The 21,225-nt window shown below is 25.8% G+C and overlaps 1 protein-coding gene across 3 annotated transcripts in view; it reads left to right on the forward strand.

Annotated features, from left to right (window-relative positions):
• LOC100213514 (protocadherin Fat 4) overlaps positions 1-21,225 on the forward strand; it is a 171,266-nt gene that overhangs the window by 9,145 nt on the left and 140,896 nt on the right. For all 3 annotated transcript variants that reach the window (XM_065800824.1, XM_065800826.1, XM_065800825.1), the window contains exon 4: positions 14,696-14,856. In XM_065800824.1, the coding sequence (XP_065656896.1) occupies positions 14,696-14,856 (161 nt within the window). The remainder of the gene's footprint in view (positions 1-14,695; positions 14,857-21,225) is intronic.

A 21,225-nucleotide genomic window follows, 5' to 3' on the forward strand; every position in this document is an offset into this window, starting at 1 on the left:
ATATATATCAAATAATAAATAAAATTAAGTAAATGTAGTTAAGTATAATAAATTTAGATAAGAAGTGTTTATTGTGCCATTGTGTCAATATATAACAATAAAGTCAATAAAAATTAAATAGAGGAAGATAAAATTAACTAATAATTTTTTATACAGGACTGCTATAACCGTGTTAACCTAAACATTAACAATAAAACAGAAAAAGAATTTTAGTCAAATTCAACCTTAGTTTTCCTATATAAATCTGAAATTAAAATGTGTTAAATAATATTGCCATTAAAGTTAAATTTAGTAGCTTAAATGATGAGTTTTTAAATATTTCCCAAAAAAACCAAAAAAAAGGACCCCTGCGTTTTTTTTCCAAAAAAACGACCAAAAAAACCAAAAAAACAAGAACCAAAAAAACGCGTCACATCTCTACTCCGGTTATTAGTTATGAAAATGACCATATTTCTTGTAAAACTTCTTTAAATTCATCGATATCCTCAATAAAAATTGAGAAAATTGAGACAACTCAGCATAATAAAAATAAAACTGTTGGTTATTGAACTGTTGGTATTGAAATCTTGTCTAGTTTAATTAATCAACTATGTTGTAAAAATGTTTACAATCAGAATTCAATCTTTCATAATGTTTCCTCAAAAAATAAGGACTCAACTCACTGTTTAATATTTGCTGCTCTAACTGCAATGAAAAAACTGAATTTTATACTTCAAAGAAATATTCTGGAAAAATTTTTTGAATGTAAATAGTATAATAGTTTATTCAATGCGCCATGTAGTCAAGTTATTTCAGGATTAGAAAAGTTTACATCTTTAATGAACATTCCTAAACCTATGATTAAAAATGATTACAACAAAATAAATAAATCTGTCTCTGATTGTGCTAAAATTGTCGCAAAAGAAACAATAATTGATGCTGTTAAAGAAATTTGTCAATCTTCTTCAAATATTGTTAACACTGCATTATCAGCTGATGGTAGTTGGCAACATAGTGGGTTTTCTTCATTAAATGGAGTTATTACAACAATATCAATGGCCACAGGTAAAATTCTTGATTACGAGCCAATGAGTCGGTCATGCAAAGCACGTAGTCTAAAATTAAAACTTAAAGAAAATAATCCTTTTGCATTTGAAGCTTGAAAGTTACCACATGTTTGTAAATAAAATTATCGTGGCTCTGCTTCTGGCATGGAAGTAATTGGTGCACAAAGAATATTTGGCCGTTCTATTTCACAAAGTAAACTAAGGTATGTTAGCTATTATGGTGATGGTGATTGTAAAAGATTACTCTTTATTTCTGGTATATATACTCGCTGTTCAATCGTAAACAAAAAGCGTTTAACTTTTAGAGTATTAAAATCGACCAACATCTAAAAAGCGAAAACAAGTTATTCGTGGATGCAAAAAAAAAAAAAAGATGACTCAGAGAATAACCAAGAAGGTTATCTATATGATTCTGGTTCTTGTTCTTATAAATAACAGATTTTAAATGTCAGATTTACATTAAATTTTCACCAAATATTTATTGCATCTAGTTTTACAATTGGAACTAAAAGTTTTAAAATACTGTTAAGAGTTTTTGATTTATAGAAGATTTAGTTCACAAGAATGCATTTTTTTAAATACGCCATTTTGAAAAACTCAGCAGAGCTTAAATACTTTGTTTTTTGTAGAACAATTTTAGTTCAGTTTGTAGATTACTATGTTGTTAATCATATGCCAAAAAGTCATATTCTATATGCTTTCGGTTACTGAGATAGAATGGCCGGGGTGCCCTAAACATTTTTGGGTGTCAGCCATTTTACTTCGTAACCATGGCAACTAATAAATTTATTTGGATTATTTAAAATCCTGTTATACAGTTGTTTCTCAGAATATACTTGGTTTTTTATTAAAGAGATTTTTTCAATAAATAATTTTTTGAGGGGTCTTATACCTTAATAATTTTACACTAATAGTAATATTATTACTAATAATAATAGTATTACTATTAGTTTTACTGTTTCCATTCAAAAATCAACAAATAAATTTCAAAATTATTAAAATTCTTACAATTTAACTTTTCACTCATTTTATCTAAATAAAGCAACATTATAAAATTATTAATTATGACAGTAATAATATAAAAAAACAATAATATAAACCTTTTTAAGCTAAAAAGGTTTATATTATTGTTATTTAATTTTAATTTATTGTTATTGTTATTAAAATATAACAATGTGATTATCAATAATAATAAAATTTAACCTGCAAAGAATTTTATCTCGTACTCCCCCCTCCCCTCCCCCCCTCCTCCCGCAAATGATTAAAAAATAAGGAAATTAGGTACCAAAGTTGTGCACCTAAATAGGGTACCACCGCCTCTGAATCTGGCAACGAAATTTGGCAGGAACATAAAAAATGTGCTAACTCGAGTGTCAGAAAAATTGAGAGTTTGTCAGGCTTTATCTTCAATAATTCCTTGATGCAGAAAGTAAAAAACCAAAACTTTTGAATATCAACATATCTACTTATAAAGTTTATTATTTTACTCAGAAAACACATATTATTAAAGTTTATTCATTCAAGTTTTTTAAAAAATATCTATGTTGGTATGAAAAATAAATCAACATAAGTCTGCACAAGATTATAGAAAAATGGAAATTAGGTACCAAAATTGTGCGCCCAAATAAGATATCACCGCCTCTGAATTTGGCAATAAAATTTGGCAGAAATATAAAAATTGAGCATACTCGAGTGTCTGAAAAAGATAGAGTTTGTCAGGCTTTATCTTCAATATTTTCTCGATAGAGAAAGTAAATAACAGTTTTGAATATCAATAAACCCACTTATAAAATTCGTCATTGTAATCAGAAGACACATATTATCCAAGTTAAATCATTCTATTTTTGAAAAAGTATCTATGTTTATATGAAATTATAAAAAATAAGTCAACAAAATTTGGTACAACCTCTATCTCTAAAATCAATCTTCAAAAATCGTTGCACAAAATTTTAGCACATTTATCGGTTCCGTAAAACGCTTAAATTTTTAAAAAGTGTTAAATGGTTTAAGACGATGTTTCATTAGAGTTATGTAATAAAAAAATATATCAGTCTCCTCAAAACTATGGTTGAAACAAAACATGAAAACAAATCTCCTCTGAACTCAAACATGAACTAAAAACAAACTCTGACACGGAACATGTAAGCTAGTTTTGCAATCAGTACAAATTTTCTTTATTTAAAAACTCTAATGTTCAACTCTTTATAATTAACATATAAATCAATTTATAAATAAAGTTCTTCACCAGTAGTCTGGTAAAGCTGCATATAATCTTTATATGCAAAAGTACTTCACAAGTAGCCTGGACAATTGTATATAAACTTTTTATTTGAGAATGCTTTAAGACCAAGAACATATTTTACAAGAAATATATTTATAAATCTTTTCGAATTTACTTCAATACATAAATTTTTTTTTCCATTTCTTTAAATTAACAACAGATAAAACTTCCATCACCAAGGTAATTTTAAGATTTTTACGAGTGAAAATTCTCTTGTACAATTAGATTTTGATACCTTTTAAATACTCTGAAGAGTAGTAAAATAAAAAAATTTCCTGTGTTGATAGTAACACAAAACTTGTATTGATAAACTTAGTTTATTGATAAAATTAGTTTATCATTACTATAAAATTCATTTCGATTATCTGTATTGATTATAAATATATTTTTCAACAAATGCGCACTTGCCTCTCTTTCAAAATCAGCGAATCAGATTGCTCATATTTCTGTCTATTCTGAGCCTGTATAGGGTTTCAAAATATACGTACGGTCATACGGCCTGGTGGAAAAATGAAGTACGCTTAGATTAAGGAACATTATTTTTTAAACAAAACAAATTTTGACAATTTTTTCAGACAAAAACAAGTTTACTTATTATGCTTGGCCATTAATAAATTTATAATTGTCAAAGAAGACTAAATAGTTTTTACAATAAAAAATTAAAAATACTTTCGAAAAAACTTTCCTACCTTTTTTTTAATATAATTTCCTAAGATCACCAAAAGTTTTGGTTTAACTAACAACTTTTTTTCATATTTACATAAAAATAAAGCATGTTTGATTAACTTGTCAAAAAATTTTCAAAATTTAATTAGGCTTTTTAAATTGATACACCCTTCCCCACCTTTTCTCTCTTTTTTTTTACCCTTTTATACCTTCTCCACTTCGCCATCGTCTCTTCTCTTTTCAGATTTTCAAATTGATATTTTTCTACTATAAGTTTTGAAGAACATATAGACAAAAAATAAAATTGAAAAAATATAGTAAGCATTAACCTCCTTGGGGAATAAGAATTTAATTCGACTAACCGAAATTTCGAACATTTGAAAATCCTCTTTAAAATGACTTATTTCAAATTATTTTCAAATTTTACCAGAAATAGACGTTAAAAACAAAAAAAATGCTTTGTATTAAAATGTTGCTTAAATCTTTTTCTTCTAATATAACAAACTCTTTACAATTTTTTGAAAAATCATCTCTTTTCGATTTTTTTTTCTTAAGAGTGTTTGTCAAACATCTTAGGAGACTTAGTGGATATCTGATTTCGCCGTCATTACTGTCAAAAAGAGGCTAGCATTTAAGTAATTCTATTGCACGTGCAATCTCTGATTATTTTGGCTTTTCGAGAGGCAAATTGTTTGACTTTTAATATGTCTCTTCTTCTTTCTCAGCACAATCGCTGATTAAAATGGAATCCAGTACTTCTTGATCTGTGCAATTATTTTGGTTCTACAAATCTCAAAATCTATGTTAACGAAATCGTCAACAACAAAGTCTTCATCCACTTAACCACGTGATCTAAGCTTGTTAACGTTTATTTTAAACAATTTATAAGGATCATCTTCACCATTTAAATTTGCAACCCTTATTTTCTGCTAAATTTAGTTCTTTACAGTGTTTGTCAATACATCGCCTCATGATATGACCAACTTGCTTGAAGAATCTTGATCTTTAAGGTCGTTTTACCGGTATTATTGTATTTGATCTGACGCCTTACAACATTTATGAGATAAAAGTTTACAATTCTCTATGACTCTCTGGTTAATTGGTTGAGTTTTGGAGTTAAAATAGAAAGGTAAAAATACTAATGGAATTGCTTTGAGGTAGTCAACATTAGGATGAGCTGGGGAATTATTTATATCGTATTTTTATCGTAAACCATTTATACACAGCTTTATCAACAGAATCATGATCTCCAAAACCTAACTTTTGTCATTTTCAATTTGGTCAGATTCATAATTGCTGTTATGTTTATTCTGTTATGTCTTCTTTAGCTTATGCAAGAAAGTTTTCAGTAATTGTTTTGAAGAACAATTAATGCTTTGGCAGCATTCATTACAGTTAGACCTTTTCCAAGTATTTAAGAGAAAGATATTTTTCTTTGACTGTCAGGACTGTTTTCTTTCGATTGGACGCCGTGTTATAATTTGAAATGCAATGCTATCTTCAACCGAAAAAAAAGTTCGAATTTTCGGTGCGGCCGTGGCGCAGTGGTTAGAACGCTTGTTTTATAAACAGGAGATCCAGGTTCGAAACGAGCTCTGGATATATTTTCGCGTCACGGTAAGGAAGGAGGCGTGAACTTCCTGGTTAAATGCACATCCGCGGTGCTCTGTGACAAGATCGTTAGGACTTCTTAAGGCACCTAAAAAAAAAAAACAAAAAAAAAAACAGACGGGGTTTCTGTTAAGGGGTTAAAAATCATTTTAAATAATCAAAATTTCGAATAACTGCAGATTCAAACAAATGATGCATATTTGCATGAGATTGTCAAAGAAAATTTAGGGAAAAGTGGTAGTATACAATTGCCCCATTGTTTGACAAATATAATTTATCTTTTTAATTTTTATTTTTTCACAGAATATTTGCAAATGGAGGTGTATCTATCATCCAAAATGGTTCAAACACATTTTACAATTATTTTTTGATTTCTTTTTTATTATAAACTAGCTACATTATCAATTAAAATAAATTTACATACACAAATTAAAATACTAAAAATATTAAAATAAATGTCAAAAAAATAAATACAAAAAATATTAAAATAAATGTCTGATTATTTTAGACATATATATATTTATATATATATATATATATATATATATATATATATATATATATATATATATATATATATATATATATATATATATATATATATATATATATATATATATATATATATATATATATAGATATATATATATGTTTGAGATATAACAATTTAAAAAATAAAAACTTTAAGAGACGGCATATTAAAAGATTTTTATTTCTTATGTTTTCTCTGCAATCTTTTTAAATATAACTTAGGTTTCAAAATAGTAAAAAAAAAAGTTGATAAAGCAATCAATCACTCAAATTTTTAAAAAGTGGTGATAGAACAAAATATTTATATATATGAATGGTCAAAAATTAGTTAAATATGCAATAATAGTATACCAAGAGAAATATATTGGATTATACACATAATTGTATGTGTATACATACATGTATGTAACTACATACATGTACATCATACATCTTTGTTACAAACTTTGGAAGGCGTCATTCGCAAAATCATTTTTACCAAAATTATATTACCAAAAAATAATAGCGCAAAAGTATATGCCATATATATATATATATATATATATATATATATATATATATATATATATATATATATATATATATATATATACTAAATGACTAAATCTTGTATGAGAGTTGAATTAAGTTAATATATAAATATCGATGTTCACTCAATACTAATTTTTTTATTAATTTTAAGAAATTTTTGCAAGATTCTTGATAGATGCTAATCTTCAGCTTTAATTACAAACTTTTCAAAGCTGAAGATGCTAGTAACGACTAGATATTTTTTTATTATTAAGAACTTTGATATTTTTAAGAAGCAGATGGATTTGCGCCATTTACAACTAAAAAATTAAGTAATTTGTGAACGACGTGTTTAACATTTCATTTAGAAATGGTAAAATATTTTGTCGAATAACTGTCAATAATAAATATTTTTCTAAGTTTGATAAAAATCTTACAAAACTTTTGGTTTTTAGTATGTTATTTAACTGAAATTATGCCTATTACCCAGTTTATAAAAAGTACTGAAACCGAAATTTTTCTACAAAACCATTTGAAACCAAAAAAATCTAATTTTAATATGTTCTGTTGTTGATTTGATGCCAATGTGGCCAGATAATGCATTAGCCTCATTAGAAATATCATACCATCATGCACAAACATAATTACATGGTGTTGCTCTTCTTAACACCAAATAACCTTTTCTCTATAAAAAAAAATAAAAAAATGTATTCATTTACAATATTGGTTTTAGAATAGGCTTTAATTTTATATTATATTATTTATATATATTTATTTATTATTTATATTATTTTCAAATAAAATTTACTTATAGAAAATATATATTAAAATAGTAGTACAAAATTATAAAATTGAATTGGAAAAATTGATAAATAATATAAAGTATGTACACTATATATAATATCTTACATACAGTGTATCTTTAGAACATTTGAAGATGTAAAGAACATGTATTATACTAGTTAAGCTTATTTATACTAAATAAACATAAAAATTCATATTTTTATTGTTTATATGGTTTCTAATACTTTTATCACAAATCATTGATCACGGGGATTAACATTTAATGAGTAGATTCTCCATTTCCAACCTAACTGCCTACGTTTATGTGTTTTGGGGTTTCAAAACTTGGAAACCCTAGATTACGAGTACAACACTCCAACTACTGTGCTACGGCTGCTAAACTAGATTCATTATCAGGTAAAACATGATACATATATACATAAAAATTCATACATTTATCTCAAATCACTTTAGTATAAAAAGTGATAATTGTATAAATTACTGACCTTAACTCGAGATTTACCGAGATATACAACTTATTATCTTCAATTACAAAGAGCTTTGTTTTGTTCCAAATTTTGTCCTTTACTAATAGCTGTCTTTGGGTATATACTTTTTTTTTTAGAAACTATAAACGTCGGCAAGTTTAGTATGCATCGTTAAATTTTTAACAATGTTTTTGCCACTGCGTTAAAAGATTCACTTCTATATTGCTTTTCAATAAACCGCAGTAACTAAAATGTTTATAAGTGTTCACAAAATACAAAGTGGTTTGGTTGATTAAAACACGTATATATATATATATATATATATATATATATATATATATATATATATATATATATATATATATATATATATATATATATAGATATATTTATATATATATATATATTTATATATATATATATATATATATATATATATATATATATATATATATATATATATACATATATATATATATATATATATATATATGCGTGTTTTAATCAACCACAAAATATTTTATCGGAGTAAAAATCCCATTATGGGAGTAAAAATTTAATATGAGGTTTTGATAAGGAGTAAAAAAAAACGCAGGAATAATATTCTCATACTACACCGGAATGCCGGAATTTATTTTTTACCATTTTTTTAAGACATGTGACACAGACTGAGTTAATGTAATCAAAAAATCATTGTCCTCAAGGGCAATGAAGAACTACAGGTAAACCTAAATAAAAAGTAAAAATTTCTTAAGGTGGTACACCAGGAAGAAAAATGACAAAAAAAAATTTTTTTGATTTTTTTTTTTTTTAATTTTATGAAAGATTGACCCTTTAAGTTATCTTTGATGAAGATTGTTTGACACTGAATGGGTTTCAAATAGTTAGCCATGATGTTATGACAGCTTACAAAGAAGTTGCAAATAATAGTATGAAAAAAGCTGCTACTGAGCTTCAAAATGGTGATGATACCAATGAACCATCAAAAATACGTGTTTCGATTGATGGTTCTTGGCAAAAACGTGGGCACATGTCATTGAATGGAGTAGTTACTGCATTATCTGGTGGTAAGTGTATTGATGCAGAAGTTCTCTCAAAACACTGCAAAGGGTGTGAAATGTGGTAAAAGAGAAAACATTCACCAAAGTTTGATTCTTGGAAAGTAAGACATGGTTGTTCCATTAATCATCATAAACCTTCTGGAGCAATGGAATCTATTGGTGCAGTGAATATTTTCAAGCGATCTGTTCAAAAGAATAATTTGATTTATACGGAATATCTCGGTGATGGAGATACATCATTTTTTAATGATGTTTTATCTGCTGATCCTTATCATGAGTTTAAAGTGATACCAGAAAAACTGGAATGTGTTGGTCATGTCCAAAAAAGGTTGGGTACACAATTACGTAATTTGGTTAAAAAATACAAAGGAACAAAAACACTCTTTGATATGGTCTCGTGTACCCAAAAACAACTTTGTAGGGAAAAATGTTCTTGAAATGGGTGTTCATTCAGCAGTGATCCATTACAATGATGGTGCAAATGGTGTCTTAAATGTATTAAAGCATTATGGTTTAATTGGTTCAGTCACTTGTAAAAAATCAATTTTAGCAAATATTGCTCGTGTTAAACGAATAAATTTAAAATCGAATAATGAAGGAAAAAGTAGGAGAAAATCTTTAAGATCAAATAATATTTCTTATCCTGTTCAAGATCACGGTTTCCCGTGATGCTGAACAGGATAAGAAAAAATAATTTTAAGTAGCTGGTGGTTTTTAGTCGTTTTAACACTTCAAAATGATCTATTCTTTTTCATTTCTTGTTTTTTTTGCATAAATGTTTTTTTAGGGTTTTTTAAAATTCAAAACATGATAACTTAAGTACAGTTTATGTTTATGAGCTGAAATTTTCAGGAAATGTTTATTTAATATTGATGCTCCGGTTGACCCATGGGTTTTTCTTGGATTTGGTTAGATAAAAAGTTATTGCTATAAATCTATAGAAGAAGTCAAAAATTTTCAATTTTTTTAGTAAATTCGTGATAAAAAGAGTAATTTTCAAAAAATTTAAAAATGCATGGGTTAAACGGTATATAATAAGATGTTTTATAACTGTATCGATTTTTAATCCATAATCTTTTCACTAGATAAAGATATTATGTTTTGAAATACAGCCTTTGTTGTTCTTTTTTCCGCCATTATGCATTTTTAATAAGTTTTAAAATTTATCTATTTAAATAAAAATATTTATAACACTTTATTAAAACAAGTTTTCATCAAAAAGATACATTTTATATAATAATTCACAGTTTCATTTTTTCCCTGGGGTACCACCTTAACGAACACAATGTAATTTTATTTGTAGTAATCAATTATGTAAGGATTTCTTGAAGTTTAGGAATATTGTGATGCAAAAATAGTTGCCATCCAGTTTTAGGCAATAAAGTAGCTCTTTTTTCCTCTAAAATGTTACCTGCCTATGAGAATATTCTTATATTAAATGTTACTTAAAATTTTAATTAGTTAAAAAATATAGGATGCCTAATACAGTAAATATTTCAATTTTAACCTCGAAAAATAAAAATTTAATTTTATATTATATAATTATAAATATATAATTTTAAACATAAATATTACGCAGATTAAAACTTTCAATAATAAAATTATAAGAAACAAACAAAACAACATATTAAATTTAAATGAAAGAAGAACTAAATTAATGAAATAGGCTATCTATATATTATAAGTTATAAATCTATATTATATAGCCACAATGCTGAGGTGCAGGCTCTCACTTTCAATCTTGAAGGTAAAAAATGACATTAATATAATTCTAGTTCCGGTCGGAATTCAAAATTTCCATTCCGGTACACCCCTACATAATACAACGTGGTTTTGTTGCAAAAACACATTTTGCCTTAAAATATTTTATGGGAGCTAAAATCTCATAATATGAATAAAAACTTCACATGAGATTTTTACTGGGGAATAAAAATTTATTATAAGATTTTTACTTATGAGTAGAAAAAGTAAAAATCTCATGCTACACCGGTCGATCAATGGCGCTAACTGATAGGAAATATAGTTTTCCTAAAACTCGAGTTTCTCGGAAAAATAGCAAACGACTGCTTTAGACACGCAACTCTGAATTTCACTAATAATTTTTTTTTGTTGTAAAATACTGGTTTTAAAACATTTTGTTGGACTTAAGTATTATATTATAATGAGTATAAAATTAAAGAAAAGCTGTATGATTGAGAAGTATGCTCATGATAATAATTTTACGAATCAATTTAACTGCAAAAAAAAACTCAAAAGTGAATGAATTTTTTTTGATTTTTTCATCATTATTACCAAACGGAAAAAATCGTTTTAAAGATTTTTATTCACAAATGTAAAATAAAAGTTTCAACATTTTAGCAAGTAAAGTTGAAGTGAACTTTTGTTTTTAAATTGACAATTTTTTAACTTGTCAAAGAGAATCCCTTTCATGTCATGAGCCTGTTATGGATATCGTGATATTTATTGTTATCATACAATTAATGAAACATTTTGCTACCATTGTTTGGAAAAAAAAAGTAGGTAAAGGTTAAAAATTTAATAAAGTTTATTCTAGTTCACAAATTTGTTTCAGAGTCAAAAAAATATAATCAATTAATGCTGCATTCCATTACTTTCTAGAGTATGATTCAATACTTAAAAAAATCCTAATTCAAATTGAATAACCTTTCATAAAGTTTTGGAATACTTACTCAAATATATGGTTCCAAGACTTTGTATTAATCTTAAAAAAAGTTATGATATCCCTAAAAAGTGTATAGCAAATCCAAAAACACATTCAATGTGTTTTTGGATTTGCTATACAATGTGACATTGTATTAAAAAAAAATGTTTCTTAGTGTTGAACAAAATATGAAAAATGGACAGTATATTGTATTTGTAAAAGTTTTAATATAATTTTAGGGGCAACATTGTTCATTTCCTAATTTATATATATATTTCTAAGAGGATCATATAAAATATAAATATAAATATAGTATTGTTATATAAAAATGATTAATGATAATAAAAAAAATGTATGCGTTTTTATAACTTTTTTAAATCTAATTCTATAAATAAAAATACTAAAAAATAGAAAATATTAGTTAGCTGCAGTTTTCATTAATGATTAATAAAACTTTTTATCTTTACGTGTATTACTTTTATATTTACTTTTATATTTATATACTTTCATATTTAGTTTTAAACAGGTTATATTTAAGTAGTGTCTTGTTTTACTATTGTAATTTTTTTATTTTTAAATAGTGTTTAGTTTACTGTTGTCTGCAAAAATATGACAAATTATAAACAAAGTTTTGTAGATTATGTTATAGCAGTTATAAACTTTGTTTATAACTGCTATAACAAAGTTGTAACAGAAATTGTTGAACGTGTGTGGAACCATTGCTAAAAGTTTTAAATATGCATTACTTATACATTAACTACGTATTATATTCGTACGTAGATATTCTTATTATTTTTATTATTATTGTTATTGTTGTTATTATTATTATTATTACTACTAATATATTATTGTAAATTTTTCAGAAAATAAATATCTTGTTGTTGTTGATGTTGTTATTTTATATTTTAACATAAATACATTAATGCATTATATGTATACTACTTGATATATATATATATATATATATATATATATATATATATATATATATATATACACACACATATATATATATATGTATATATATATATGTGAATATATATGTGTATATATGTATATATATGTATATATATGTATATATGTATATATATGTATATATATATATATATGCGGTAGTGGTGTAGTGGTAGAGCGCTCGCTTTATAAGCGAGAGGTTCCGTGTTCAATTCCCGCCACGTCCCTGGTAGTACCGCGCTCAACTTGTTTCTCTGCGCAGCGGCCTTGTTTGTCAAGGTTCGTGTTTCGGAGTTAGAGAGTTGAGAGAGAGTTATAACCACAAGTAGCCTCCTCATCTGTAGTGGTCTTCTTGGCCTTGGGGAGGTGAATAAATAAAAAAAATAAATAAATATATATATATATATATATATATATATATATATATATATATATATATATATATATATATATATTGGACAGGAATGGCATACAATCTAGCGCAATTGCTGACCATGCAAGTGATTTTATTTTTTGACAACTTGACCCTGACTGTTTAGATGTTTAGATGATTTTTAAACATTTTAGAAAAAAGAAACGCTAACTAAGTCTAAACTAGGAAGGAGATTTGAAAAAAAAATAAAATGAAAAAAGAAAACAATTCCTTACAAAAAAGAAAATATATAAGCACTAAAATAAAACTCAAAAACTCGAAGGGAAAATTACTTTTTGTTACATTTTTAATTGCATTTAAAATATATTTATTACCTATTGTAGGGGAGAGTGGGGTTAGTTGTCACACTTTTTACATTTTAGACTGCTCAGCTTTTATTTTTCATCAAATCAATGCCAAACTTTGCATGAAAGTAATTTAACTATTTTCGGTAACTATTACAATATTTTTATGACATTGAGTTAAATATTTTTGGCTGTAAAATCATTTATCAAAGAGCTTTTCCATGTGACAACCAACCCCACCCACAGGGTTGGTTGTCACATACTATGGGGCTGGTTGTCACACTTCATGGTATGTTTTGATTATATTTAAAACTAGTACCAATAAATTTTGTTACAAAGAATAAATCTGAATAATCTGAAAAAAAAAGAATACAGAAAAAAAGAAAATACTATATACCAAAAAATATATATTTTTTGATATAATACTATAAACACATTTAGTTTAGGAATTTATAAGTGTTTTTAAAAATAGTTTTTTATAAATTGTTGGATAAATAACACAATTCACATATAAATTGGTGTAAGCCTGGAGTGCATTCTTCATGAGCCCATTTTTGGAAAGCCTGACATTGAATCCATTGTTCTCTTGATCTGCTGTTAGCAAATGATTCACAACAATAGATGCATAGATACTCTTCATCTTTAGATAAATTTAAGACTGTAGAAGTTCTTTTTTTTTGGCAAAATTTGATTTTATCAATTCTTTTTTACTTCCATTTGTAAATGATTTACAATTCTTATTAATAGTTTTTTTTATTAGTTTTCTTTTTATAATTAGCAAGCCATGCTTTGACAGATGAGTTAGTAAGAATCATAGATGAACGCTTTTTCCTTTCTCTTTTTGACGCTAACCTTGGACCTGCTTTAGGCAGAGGTTTAATACTCTCAGGTAGTATGATTGAATTTTTCGTTTGCAGTTTAGTTTGCAGCGCACGGAGTTGAGGCAATTGTGACAACCATCCCCATATATTTTGTGACAAGCAACCCTTTCTATGTAAGTTGCAAGACACCCGTAAATTTAACTAAAAGTATGTGAATTTCATGAGAATTTTTTGTGGATTAAGTTACTCAAATGAATAAAAAACTTTAAAAATGTATATTTAAAGCACAATAAATAAGTTTCGTTTGGTAAAAGAAAATCTATAAGTGAGCGAAATTTAACTTTTTCATATCAAAAACCTATATAAATGAACCAACCTCGCTCTCCCCTATTAAATAAAGTCTACAAAGTCTTAAGAGGGGGAAAGCTGCATTATTAAAATATAATAAAACCACAAAGTTCTTTTAAAAAGTGATAAAAGCTAAAAAATGTTTTTCTTAAAAAGAAAAAAAGAGCAGAAAATAAAATCACAAAAAGCCATTTAACTTTTTTTAATTTTCTTTAGTTTGCCAAACTAAGTTGGATCTTTCAATTATTGTTGATACTTCAGGAAGTATTGGCATAGTAAACTTTAATAAAGTCAAAACCTTTTTGACAAATCTGATTGATTTTTTTAATGTTGGGCTAGATGAAACAAGAATTGCTTTGGTTAGCTATTCTTTTAGGGTATGTAATTTATTGTTATTCTTTTTTTTTTTTTTTTTTGTATGTTATGCCAAAGTATATACATAATTACATGTATATACAGTATATACATAATTTTTAATTTTTTAATCATGGGTTTATAATTCAAAAACATTAAAAAAAAAAAAATTACTTTAATTAGAATGAGATTTTTATTTTTTTTAAATCACAAAAGTGTTAGAAAACCAAGTGGCTTTCTAACTTTTAACTTTTTTTCTTTACTTTTCTTAACATTAAAAATATTGTAAATAATTGCTTTATATATATATATATATATATATATATATATATATATATATATATATATATATATATATAATATATATATATATATATATATATATATATATATATATATTAAATTAAACAATATATTTATTGTATTTTCTAGCTCAAAGTTATGACAAGTAAATGGTTTAGCTAAAAAAATTAAAAAGATTTTGTTAGTTTGTTAAAATGATTTTTTTTCAGACTTGTATTTAATATTTTTTTTACATTGGTCAAATCACTGCCTGTGGGCAAAAAAATACTTGCAAAGACTTTTTAAATTTTCATTGAACTATTTGAAAACTTAGAAGAATGTCATTTAAAATTAAATTCCACTTCCAATAATACTTTTGTCGTTTATTGACATAAAATGCAACTCAACTGGCGATAAAAGTCTTTTTTTTTTGATTCAATATTGTTCAATTCTATTTTTAATTAAATGAGATAAGCAATCTCTGTTTATTTAATTTCAATCTTCAAAACCAGTCTAAAACCAGTTTAACTAGTTTAATACTAGTCTGATCTGTTTTAAAGCTATTTTTGTGATGAATAAATATAATCTGCGAATCTATTATAACTTACAAAAAAGTTTTGGGCTTATTCAAAACTTTTTTGTGTCTAGTTGCTTAAAATGAATGTAGGAACATTTTATATAAGTTATACAAGAATATAACATATTTTTATTTACTTATACTAGCTGTCCAGACCTGTATAATATGGGTCTTGGTAAGTCTATTCTATACTAACCATTTCTATACTTATTCCTTCAATATTTTAGTAAATGGTAGAAAAACTAACATTATGTCTACCTTTTAAAGTTATGAATAAAAAAATAACTTACAGTATAATTAACTTTTAAAATTTTTAAACGCTTTGGTAATCATTGTGCGAACCACTATTTATCAGCGGTTCAGATCTTAGTACCCAAAGTGGGTATTCTAAATAATATTTAGAATACCTGCTTGAAATGTGTTGATTTATTGCAGTCAGTATAAAAAGTTTAAAAAACATTTGGAATTAGACTTTAAAATATTTGAAATAATGAATAAATCCACACCAACCATTTCTATACTTATTCTTTGGACCCTCCTCCTGTTAGCTTATTTGAACCTTCATCCAGCTTATTAGGACCCTCACCCTGTTAAATAATTTTGAAGAAAATAAAATTTTGAATGTATAATCTTTTTTCTTAAAAGAAAAAAGTTGTCTCTTTAATGTGTGTTAAACATGTTAACTTAACTAATTACCTTTAGCACATTAAAAAAAAATTCTGTTTTAATGTTTATAAAAATTTTAAGCTTTTTTAAAAACTCTCTCCCTTTTATTATAGTATATATCTTTATATATGTTATGCATATAACATCAATAGAACTTTAAAAATGTTTTATTTTGTATTTTAGAAAATTGGAAAAGACTTTAGAAAAATAAATAAATGTGCTAGCAACAGGATTTGAACCCTTGCGCTGTACTTTGAAAGTGCAACAAGATAACCACTTCAGCCACTAAGACACACTAATCTGTCAATTTTTAACACTATTTAATAAATAAATAAAAACATTGTAAAATGGCAAATAAATGCTATCAATCAAAATTATGGAGAAATTGCTGCAATGCAATTTTTAAATTAAAGTAAAACTTTAAAAAAGTAAAAATATCTATTGAACTTCAAAATTGTTTTATTTTGTATTTTAAAAAATCAATAAAGATTCACAAAAAAAAAATGTTCCAGCATAAAAGGATTTGAATCATAGCGATTTTCTTCAATAACACTTTGAGTTAACCACTTCAGCCACTAAGGCTGTTCGATAAATGTTTCAACACTGTTTAATAAACAAAAGACTTTATAAAATAGAAAAAAAACCCTATAAATCAAAAATAAGGATATTTTGGTGCAATGCAATTTTCAAGTTAAATTCAATATTGTTCAATACTATTTTGTTTAATAAGATTAAATAAGATAAGCAATTTCTGTTTATCCAAAAAAAAAAAGGATAAACAAGAGTGAAGACAAAACAATTTAAAAAAAGCAAAGTGACAGTTTTTCTGATAACTGTTTAAAATAAACAGAATGCTGAGTGTTTTTTTGAACGATTTGCTATTGTTCATAGTTTTAATTATTTTTGTTAATTTTGTGCATGACCTTATAAAGTTGTGCAGTTTTGTTTTCCTTGTTTCTGGCACTCTCTTTCACTCTCTTTGTTTTCCTTGTTTCTGGCACTCTGTTTCAATTGCACTCTCAGACAAAATACCTATTTTTTATGGAGGATACTTAAAATACCTTATAAAAGAAGCACCACGAGTTATCATATTTTGTGACATCAAAAAGTTTTCAAAAATGTATCCTTTGTAATGAGTGTAAATAGATATTCAGATTTCTGATTGAAAATCTGTATATCTTGTCTTGTAGTCATGCTGTTCATATCAATGAGTAAACCTCAAAATTATTGGAATCAGGGTCCCTAATTCCAATAATTTTGATTTGGAAATATTTACCCTTGGAATTAGGGTCGGCATTCGGCAATGCTAACCTAACTGCTGACCTTAAAGTGTTTGAGGTCGGCAAATAATTGCGGACATTGTTTCTATATTTTATGGTAACCCCTTTGTGTCAAAGTTTTTTTTCCAACCTGATGTCGACCTCTGACAGTTTGAGGTCAACTATTTATTGCCGGCCTAATTTTTCCTCATTCCCATATATATATATATATATATATATATATATATATATATATATATATATATATATATATATATATATATATATATATATATATATATATATATATATATATATATATATATATATACATATATATATATATATACATATATATATATATATATACATATATATATATATGTATATATATATATATGTATATATATATATATATGTATATATATATATGTATATATATATATATATATGTATATATATATATTTATATATATATATATATGTATATATATATATATATATATATATATATATATATATATATATATATATATATATATATATATATATATATATGTATGTATATAGGGATGAAAGTTTCCCAGAAATGTTCAACTTGGGAAATTTTCCAGAAATTTTGGAAATTTTTAAACAAAGATAAGTTATTTTATAATTAATGGGTAAAATTTTATGTCTAATTTAGGCAGTAATTATGGACAATTTTATGGTAAAATTGTGAAACAAATTGTAAAAATTTTAGAAAGCCCTCTTTGATAAACACTTTTTTTGGTATTTTGCTGAGATTTTTTATTGTAAATCTAAGTAGCAACTATTATAATTTGTTTTCAAAATTTTCTAAAACTGTTTTATTCTGTTATTTGCTAAGCATATTAATGTTCAAAGCCCTAGCAAGCATTTTTCAAGGCTAAACATAGTTTGTACCCCCATCCCTAAATAGGGAAGGGTATTTTTCAATGTCTATTAAATTGGCCCGCAAGTTACTGAAAACTAAAAAGGATTTTATTTTTTGTCTTTTTTGAATATTTTACATCCAAGTTGAGAGAAGTAAAAGCAAGAAATATGTTACAGGGCTTGATTTTTTATCTTGGATCTAAATATGTGGTTAAAATGAGATTTTTGTCATTCAGATATTTTTCAAATCTTTCATTAGCTGATTTTTTACATTCTTTTAAAGTTGTCCCTAATCCTAAAAACAAGGGAGACTTTTCAGCTTTAACCAACATGTTTTTTATAACTTGTACAGTTGTAATTATAGCAGATGCAATTTCTTCACGCTCGCTTAAAAATTTGTTATTTTTTAAACATTTTTAAAAATTGTAGTAATTTTTTGAAAATAATATATATATTGTTTTCCCGTGACTTTAGTTTAGAGTTGTCATTATCATAACAAAATGGGATCAAAGCATGCTTCTGTTCAAAAATTCTTTCAAACATAAAATATTAACTATTCCATCTTGTTGTAATGTCTTGTTTGAACCTATTTTCAGGTACTTGATAATGAGTTTGATTTTTTGATAAGCTTCAAAAGAAGATAGCGAATAATTAAAATGGGTTACTATGTTTTTATAAGTTGTTGATATATTTTTAATATATATCTGGGCAAATACAACGTCATTCAACACAAGTTGCAAAGTGTGTAAAAAGCATGACAAACTGCTGTAACCTGCCTTTCTTATATCAGCTACCATATTAGCTGCATTATCTCTAGCATCTAAATGTACCTTTGAAGTTGGAATAAGAAAGTCATTCATAGAACTTTGAATTGCTTTGCTTATATTTTTGGCAGCATGCCATACATTAAGTTGACAAACTCTATAAATTGCAGATGAGTTTGATGAAATTCATTAGTTAACCAATGAGCTGTCAAGCTAAGAAATGAGCATTTTCCGTTGGTAGATGCCCATCCATCAGTTGTAAATGAAAATGTATGAAGCATCATTTATCTTTTTTTGGACATTTTGTCTGACTTTGTTGTATATATTTTGAAAAACAGAGTTTTAAATGTATTTTGTACTTGGAAGGGCATAAATGGTTTAGCAATCTTTGAAATCTGATGACTTCTACTATAGAAAAAGGTTGAACATCAACCACAATCATTTCTGCAATATAGTTATTAATTAATTTAGACCTGTGATCATTAATGTCTCAGAGCTTTTTTCTCTCAAGTGTTTCAAACAAAGTTTGTTGAGACTGTTTTGAGCAACTTGTTTCAGTTGACTTAATTTTCTTGAACACATTTTGTTCATTTTCTGCTCTCTTTTTGTTTTCTTCTTTATTAAGTTTCAACTCTTTGCGAGCTATTTCTTTATGTTTTGTATTGATATAAGACAACATATTTGTTGTGTTAAAAGACTTATATATATTTTTTTTGTTACCTCTTATAATCTTCAGTTTACATGTGCTACATATTGCAATTGAGGCATCTTCAGGAGAAATAGTAAAATATTTTCACACCCAACTACATGATTTTATTGGAATGCCTTTTCCAAACAAAACTGCTGCCATTCTGAATATATATTTGATTCTACAACTTTATTAACTTATTAGCACTTTAGATATATAAATAGCAATCAAATAGAAATATATAAAGCAATACTTGAATACATATAGATAACAATGGTTAAATAGGTAACTTTTAAATATAACAATAAAACAACACAAAATAAAATTATTCTAGAAATAACATTATAGTAATAAAAGTATAAATACATTCAGCTGTTAAATTAAAGCTTATAAACATTGATTTAAGAAAAAACAAATGAGCCAGTAAAGAAAGTCAAAGTAAAGAATTTCTTAAAAGAATTCTAAGTAATGCATAAAGTTTAGATTATCTATTATTTAATTATTATCATAAAGCAGGATAAAAATATTAAAATGCCATTGGTTAGCATATCAGTAAATTAATAAAAAAAAGCTGATGCCGATACTGATTCCGATTGTGCAAAAAGTGGCTGATTAAGCAATTAAAAGACTTGAAAATGTTAAAACTCACTGTGTAACCAGCATAAAGTGATAAAAATCTTTTGTTTTTTATACTTAACAAAAACTGTTAACTAACCAGTTTTTGATAAAACCCACTACAGTTGAATTGATTTTATACCATGTTACTACAGAGGTAGCCAGAATAATATTTCCCTTATAAAAAGTCAATTTATTGCAGAAAATTTGTAAAAAAATGAAAAAATTTAAAATTTATCTTATGTAATATAAAGATTTAGTGAAAATCTGGGTTTTTTTACCCCTGAAAATCCCACACTTAAAAGACGAATTTAAAAGAATTTGAAACAAACATTTTTTTTATTAATTAATGCAACTTGTTTCCTTTAAAAAATATTTGAAATATTAAAATCGAAATTTTTTTTCAGATAATTACATAAAGTCCTCAAAGAATATGGAGTTTAGCCATGTAATTAAATTTGTTCTTACATGCATTATTAGAGCTGCACTTGCAGCCGACCTTCAACCATTGTCACATTGTCGCTATGTTGCTTCTCTTCTCTTTTCTATAAATACTATGATGGACGCTGTTCTAAAGTGCTAATGTTTCTTGTGCTATCTGCTAAAAATCATTCTTGTGTTACTCGTCATTCAATTAAGTCTCATCT

This window comes from Hydra vulgaris, chromosome 07 (assembly GCF_038396675.1).
Source record: "Hydra vulgaris chromosome 07, alternate assembly HydraT2T_AEP".
Lineage (NCBI taxonomy): Eukaryota > Metazoa > Cnidaria > Hydrozoa > Anthoathecata > Hydridae > Hydra > Hydra vulgaris.